We start from the raw sequence: 7,899 nt of genomic DNA, 5'->3' as shown, positions 1-7,899 counted from the left end.
TTTTTTCCTTTTTGAGAAACTCAACGAGTCAGTCAAAGAGATTTAAAAAAAAAAAACTAATGAAAAATATTTGAAAATTTTAAATTTTAACAATAAGGATAAAATAAAAGGTAAAATGAATAGTATCATGATTGAATTTCTAGTGTAAAAATATGGTTTTTCGTTAAAATGAACAGTACCATGAGCTTTTCGTTAAACTTTCCATTTTTAAATCATCAACTATATACTGTTATGAATCATTATTAGAGAGTTATTATTATGTAATTAGTCATTTAATGAGAGAAAATAAACACATAGTTTGTTGTACCTAAAATTTAATGAGAGAAAATAATATTATAAAATATTATGCCAAAAACATAAGTAGTAGAAAGTATAAAGAATCTCACTATTGAAAGAGTCTCTATAACATTTCTCTTTCCAATAAAATAAGAAATATAAAATAATAAGTACACAGCTTTAAGAGTAAATAGTAAGTTGAACGTCGGATCTCTTCCACCAAAACCCACCAATCAATTAATCCGAACCAATAAAATTTGATCAAACGACTAAAATTATTATAATTTAAAAAAAATATCTTATTTATAATCGTTAGATTAAATTTTAACCGGTGTGTTTTGATCTCTTCCCAAGTGGAACATTAAAGCAAAGCATGTCAGAAGGGAAGAGGTTTTGAAGCACGCACGATGGCATGATGCGTTGCATTTGAGGGAAATGAGGAGGCTGACTCGCTGTGGGAAGGCACGTGATGCCCATTTTATTATAATAATATTAATATGGGAAATGTTGGTGACTTTCCGAATTTTAAATTCTGACCCAACATCTTATATATTATAATTTACAAAACAATCTGACTAATAAAAGATCAAATCTAAATCTTGTTCACACTACACACCTCACAATGGATTAGTTGCAGAGCTCACAATAGATCGAATTTTAACTATTTAAATTGTTTATTTTTTAAGTTGTGCTTTACAAATTATTTTTGTAAAATATTAGTCATGGTAAAAATGTTAAAAAATCTAATTGAAGGCGCTGTGTTTAAAAAAAAAATATTTAAATTTCATCGTAACAAATAATTGAGGAAATGAGTTCGGATTGAATGAAAATTTTGTAAGGACCTGTAATTGAGACTTACAAATAGACGATTGAGATTGTTAAAATTTGACGTGGAGTGAATCGAACAACTAATCCCTAATTTTTTTTTTTTTTTTCAAAAAATGAAGTTGTCTTCCTTTAAGTGGCCTGTATATATATGTTACATACAATGAGATGTTTAGAGAGACATATGAAGGGAATAACCATAATGGGATTGAAATTATGGATTAATTAGTGCTGGATTAAGCTCACCAAATACTTAACCAGAACCCACTAAATGATGTTCTTCGGCTCAGATGAGTAGCTCATATAAATATTGAAATGGTGGAATGCTCATACAATCATACTGCACCTCTTTGTTTTATTTTATTTCTTTCCTAAAGTGTAAAGTGCGACTGAAGACAGAAATGAGTGGTTTTTTTCATTTCTATTTTTCTGATACAAGCGATCATCTCGGGTGCAACGGATAAATGCTATTAATCATGTGAGTTGTAAACCTTTTAAATTAGAAATGACTCGTAACTTTTGGCACTAACTGTCTAAAATGGATTTTTTTTTCTTTATACAAGCAATATTGCAAAATGACAGAGTCAAATACAGAACGTCGAGTGCATGAGTAAATATTATTAATCACGTGAACTACAAGGCGTTATATCATAAATGGATCTTAAAACAAGCATTCCAGCACTAGTTTTGAACAAGAGGTGCTCTTCATGCTGATTTAAGGCAGTTGGGCCTGGCTTGGACTTGTAGCCCCAACCATTTCTTGTAGCCCAACCCAAGTGCATGCCCGTGGCCCATGTATTACTATATCAAACCCTATCAAGAGCTAAAATGTGCTGAATAACGTCTTCACAAATTTTCACCGGGGCCTATCAGAATTAAGTGTGCTCAAATCATGAGTCATTAGATTCTCAGAAAATGATTTTCGCACTCATTTTTCCATTACTTGAACTTCCTTTTTAATCGGATTGAATAAATCAAAAGAGAATTAAAGAGCATATATAAAAGGAGAAGCGCATAAAGTAAAAACGAGACTCCGAAAATCATTTCTAGATTCTTAACCTAGAACATATTGTCTTCATCAAGAAATATCATAGGCATGATCAATGTCATAAACTTCAACTCCATTACTCAAGTTTGATATTCAATATTTCAACTTGGATTTCATGCTCAATTATTGAATGTAATTATTGGTTTAGTCATTAATTCCACTGGCTTTTTGAAACTCCTAATTATAAACTCATCAAATTTAATTTTTGGGTTTATGTATTGTTGGGAACAAACTTGAGTAATCTAGTTTTAAAATGCTAACTCAAGTTGACAAGTGGGGTCATGTTTAGGGTTGGACAATGAGAGTGGAGACCACCAACACCAACACCAACACAACATAAAAAAAGGTCGTACCCAGTGCACAAGGCTCCCGCTTTACGCAGGGTCTGGGAGAGGTGAATGTCGGCTAACCTTACCCCCATTTATGGAGAGGCTGCTCCCAAGTCTCGAACCCGAGACCTACCGCTCATGGGCAAAGGCACTTGCCATCGCACCAAGTGCGACCTCTAACACCAACACAACATATTACATATATAAACCATATGCATTTGACATATTTGACAAACACAAACAGACTCATTTAGAAGTGCTTTTAAAATGACAGAAATCGCTCTTAGAGAAAATACTTTTGGATTTGGTTTAGAAGTTAAAACTCAAAAGTAATAACATAAGCAAACGAAAGCAATCCATTGAGTGATCAGTTTGGTTTGGTCTGGTCTGGTCAGGTCAGTTCCCTTCCTAAGAAATTCAATTGCTTGGACAAACTGAGAACAGAGCTTAGCATGAGAGGATCAAGGGTAGGAGCTAGAGAACATTAAGTTTAGCAAATGAAAGTGTTTACATTGTCCTTGATGGTGAAAGAGGGTTCAAAGAGATCTTGATGGTGAATGAGTTTTGACTATGACGATGGAAGGGTGAGAGCTTGAGGTTTATAGCTTACAACGACTTGAATTTTATCCCTTGAGGTTTATAGCTTACAACGACTTGAATTTTATCCAAGTGAAAACTTGAAGGTATGACATGAGGTTTAATGCTTGAGGATATGACATGATCTAAGATTTCAAATAGAAGTGAAAACTTGGAAGAATACTTGTATCTGGATGAAGGTTCCTACGAGGTCTCAAGGGGAAAAATACAGTCCAAGTTTCCAGCTTTTCATGTTTGCGTATATCCACAGAGATGCATTCAAAGGAAAGAAAAATGGGGCTGTTTTCGGATTTGAGGTAACCCTATCGACAGACAGTGCAGAGAGCAGTAGGGATGGAATGACACATGCTGAAAAAGAACCCACTAAACACCCCAAGTTTTCAAGATATATCTCTTAATGTGTACCTCGTTAAAACTAGTACAGAAAGGATGAAGGAAAACAGGGTTTCTACTTCCAGTCACCTTCATTCTCGATCTACGTTTAAATATTAAAGAAAGGAAGAAAAAATTTCATCCGAACTTAAGTGCAATGCTCAATCATGTTTAAAGATCTGAAGTCAAAATTCTAAAGAATGATATAAGATTAGAAAAGCTGACAAATGATTACAACCCTGATAAGTATCTGTCATCCTAAATCCTGTAACTATGACCCAGTACGGGGCATACCCTTTTCCTACACCCTCTTCTTATCATATCCCTCTCTGGGACCCTTCAAAAAATGTGTATATTTCTGTGTTCTTACTACACAGGGAAGAACGAAAGAATGATATCATCAGGTAACGGAAGGATGCGCGTACCCAAAAATAACTCCTCAGTTGATCCACTTCAAGAGCAAACAACGCAATGCAAGGCTACTAATCATCAGATTCCACCGTCGGAGTTTTTGAGCAGCTGTCCATCTGGTGGAGTTCTAGCAATTTGGTTTCTGGATTGCAGAGCCCTGCATTAACAATAACACTATAAAACAATGTACGCTTACATATGAACGTGAAATGTCCAATCCAGTTATACCTTTTTCAAGTAACTGCTCAACACTTACTTTCAGTTTTCATTTTCTCATTCCAAGATATAAACCTTTGTGGTTTATTTAAAACCACTCCTAGTTTTTATATAAGAGTTTTCCTTTTCAAGACAGAATATTATTCCCTATGACTTTTTCATTCATTCCTAAGTTAAAACATGTGGCTCTGAAGGCCGATAAAAGATCTGGGACAACGGGATATGAAATACAATACTTCTTGAAGTCCAAAACCTATTCGGTTGTATTAAAATGGGTCTCTGCATAAGAGAATTTTTTTATGTCTTTGAACACCGATCTCGAATGCAATTTTAGAATATGGCGTTTGATTACCGGAGATTACTAAAACAGTCTCTAAAATTTATTAAAGGAGAAGAAACACCAACCAGAGCACTTCGGAATATCCCACACAGCGATAGATGATGGTGTACACTCCTGTGAGCACAATGCTTTATTGTTCTCATGGTTAACATTCATTGCAAGCATCCATGCACCAATTGTGACATCCTCATTGCTAAACATTCGAAAACTGCAATTACACAGAAGATGGTACAAAATGAGCTACGTTACGGGGTAGGAAATTAGCAGAGATGTAAGGATCTATTCACATTGAATAATTTATTTTCTTGATATTTGAATTTAATGGGAAAAACACAAACCAAATAGCTTAAGATGAGTTAACTTAAGACAATCATGTCTTAGGATGGGATAATGAGAAGGTTACACAGCACGGATACTTCATGTTAAGTGATGCAAGGAAAATCCCAACTAGAATACTTTAACCGTGGGGGCAAGGGTTACATCATTGGAGGTGGTATCACAAGCATAAAACCACCTGATATTCAAGCTGCCTTTATGAGTCTCTCTTTAGTAACAATTGGAGTTGGACTAGGTTTATTAAGCCATGGACAATGACCTAGAAATGCTTTATGAAGAATGCTAATGACAAGAGGTACCATGACCACATAAACTTCACCCTGTCTTTATTTTAGTCGAACTAAGCATTTGCTAAAATACTTGTTAGCTTTAATGGCCAGAACTTTCTCCCAGAGGCACAAAAAGCCAATAAAACTCAACACTCGCCACTTCTTCACATATATACATCCCGACAAACAAATAAAGCCAAGGTTATAAGTCAAGATCCTACCGTCCTGCAAACCTATCAATCTCATAAACAATTAAACAACTAATAATGGAAACTGAGGCTGGATATGTTCAACCACCCAGGACTTCGCTCAAGTGATAATAGAGTGGTTAGATTTAAGAGGCACCCATTGTTCAGGAAAGTAAAAGAGTATGATACAACAGCAAGTACATAGACATGTACCATATACTAGTGTCTCCTAAATATCGTAGAACAACTTAAACTGGCCTCTCCATATGTGGCCGAATAACATTACCAACACCCACCAATGGGATCAAAGAGGAATCATTCAAGAACTCCTCTTAAGCCTAAAGATAAAACAATAGAAGGAGAACTGAAAGCAGCCACCCCTTAACCTTCCCATCACTATGTACATGGTTATAAGTTTAACTGCTTCCAATGGATAAAATTGACAACTTAAACAACTTATGGGAAGTTGGCATTAAAAAGGGACATGTTCAGCCACCTGGGACTTGTCTCAAGGGATAATGGAGTGGTCATGCCTAGGGCTTAATTGTTACCAAGGGTAAAATAATCATACTGACACCAACTAACTAGATCAAAGAGAAAAGTGAAGATGAAACTTTCTCAATCATTCAAGATCTCTAATTAAGAGCATGGCATCAGCTTCCCACCATATATACATGGTAAGACTAAAAGAGACACCGAAAAACACATAATAACAAACAATAACTTTCCGGTGCATACATCTAAGGGCACATATCAACTAAATAAGCAAAGTTTGGTTGATGAGTTAAAACTTGCCTGGTGTTTCTAAGAGCAACCAAACTTGCAACAACATCAGCAGAAAGAGCATATATTGGACCATAGGCATGGAGAAAGTACTCGCTTCCAAGCAAATAGGAAAGTGGCTCATACCTGCAATACTTTCATCAATCAGATCATTTTACTGCTGGAAGAAAAGATAATTGAAAGTTCTGGTTATCTGTGAACCATTTTCACTTGGATGCATGATAACCGGACACTTTACTTTCAGTTACACTTCCCCAAATGATTCCACAATAGTCTTAAATCAAGTAGTTGCACAGACTAATAAAGGCATAAAATATATATATAAAAAAAAAAAAAAGCAGTTTAAGGATATCACCAGAGAAAAGACAACCAAATCATGAAAGAAACAGAACTAACCACTTAAGCTTCGGGTCTGTGAAGACCGGGCCCTTTTTCATGCACCCAAGGTATGTCTGAGAGTGAGAACGCTCTTTTGCCAAGAGCAATGAAAGGCGATCTGAAAATATCAATGCAAAGTGATTGCATTACTCCAAAAAATCTCAGAATGAAATAACGTATTAGACACACTAAATATGATATGGATAATCTTTACAAATCTACGCACCTGGCCTTAAGTATATGTCGTCATCAGCTTTAACATAGAAGTCAGCATCATAAAGTGCATAGGCAGCTTTGAAGAAAGCCAACCTGCAATAGAAACAAACGACATTTTCATTTTGACACTTCAGTAATAAACTAGAGGCATGAAAGATGACCATAAGTATTCCAGAACTAACGTTTTGTAGGGGAGCTTACTGTACTCCTCTTCAATATCCAATAGCAGGAAATCATCAAATTTAGCCACCTCTTTGGCGAGTTCCGCCATCTTTGCTTTATCCTTGGTTTTACCAATCACAAACCTGAAAGCCAAACCAGTGGCTTCTTCCAAGCTGCAACCCCACTTTTCCAATCAATACCAAACAACACAATCACAATTACCAAGCTTTCGACTTTTTCAAGCCACTCTAGCATATAACATCGTCTAAATCAAAGTTCAATATCAATAATCATTTTCCTAGGACCATAACTTGCAACAAACAATATATGCTGTTAAAATTGGGAAACTGACCGAAATGATCGTTTGGCAAATCTCAATTATTGAACTCATCAAATCAAATCTTGTCCACATATATTGATCAAATATTAACGACATTAGATACTGAAAAGTGATCATTTAAGCAATTGAGATTTGTAAATTGATCATTTCAGCCAATTTCACATATTTAAATAAAATTGATACCGTTGAAGGCCCAGTGCATCGGACGGCATCCAAGTCTTCCTCAAGGACTGTCTGCGACCCGTGGATTGGAACCCGGTTTGAATCCCCACAAAGCCCATCACTTTGTGCCTTTTGTTATCATCATTTCCATCTCCAACCCCCAAAACCAGACCGGTTTGAGTGCTGCTGCCGCCGCCACTTGTTTCCCAAACCACCTTCACCGATCTGGCGCTGCCGGTCAGGCAGTTGTACTGGCTCGGGCGAAGAACCGAGACGATTCCGACGATGAAACCGGAGAGTCCGATTACGAGGGAGAAGGCGACGATCAGGACGGTTGGTCTGAGAGCGGAGGGAGGTTGGCGCGCATGGAAGAACTTGGGGGATGAAGGCATCGTTTTGCAGCTTCAGAGAGGGAGAGAGAAACCCTAGAAGAAAATCTAGGGTTCTTGGGAGTGATCTGTTAGAGAAGGAATCCTCAATCGGAGAGACAAAGAGAGAGAGAGAGAGAGTTGCAGATGGTTTCCGTTTCTGGTCTTTACCGTTACTGGTCTGAAATCCGGACTGCGGAGCTTGGTGATTTCCGTTTTTGAATCTTTTCATAACTCGATTTTATTTCTTGCGTTTGGAAAATTGATAAATACATTTCCAATT

The 7,899-nt window shown here is 36.5% G+C and overlaps 1 protein-coding gene across 1 annotated transcript; it reads right to left on the bottom strand.

Moving 5' to 3' along the window:
- Nucleotides 1-3,638: 3,638 nt before the first annotated feature.
- Nucleotides 3,639-7,899, bottom strand: LOC103444887 (probable beta-1,3-galactosyltransferase 14). The gene is made up of 7 exons (XM_008383841.4): nt 7,270-7,899; nt 6,767-6,919; nt 6,595-6,677; nt 6,387-6,486; nt 6,003-6,116; nt 4,480-4,622; nt 3,639-4,015 (listed from the first exon to the last, which is right to left on the bottom strand). The coding sequence occupies exons 1-7, from the start codon at nt 7,638-7,640 to the stop codon at nt 3,930-3,932; spliced, it is 1,050 nt and encodes a 349-aa protein (XP_008382063.3). The 5' UTR covers nt 7,641-7,899; the 3' UTR covers nt 3,639-3,929.

This window comes from Malus domestica, chromosome 03, assembly GCF_042453785.1.
Source record: "Malus domestica chromosome 03, GDT2T_hap1".
NCBI lineage: Eukaryota > Viridiplantae > Streptophyta > Magnoliopsida > Rosales > Rosaceae > Malus > Malus domestica.
This window is presented reverse-complemented; position numbering and strand designations above follow the sequence as displayed.

Coding starts and splice junctions, on each gene's coding strand:
- LOC103444887 (XM_008383841.4), bottom strand. CDS start 7,640: ATGCCTTCATCCCCCAAGTTCTTCCATGCGCGCCAACCTCCCTCCGCT. Junction 6,920..7,269: donor GATGCACTGGGCCTTCAACG/GTATCAATTTTA, acceptor GTGGGGTTGCAG/CTTGGAAGAAGCCACTGGTT. Junction 4,623..6,002: donor GTTGCTCTTAGAAACACCAG/GCAAGTTTTAAC, acceptor GTGTAATTGCAG/TTTTCGAATGTTTAGCAATG.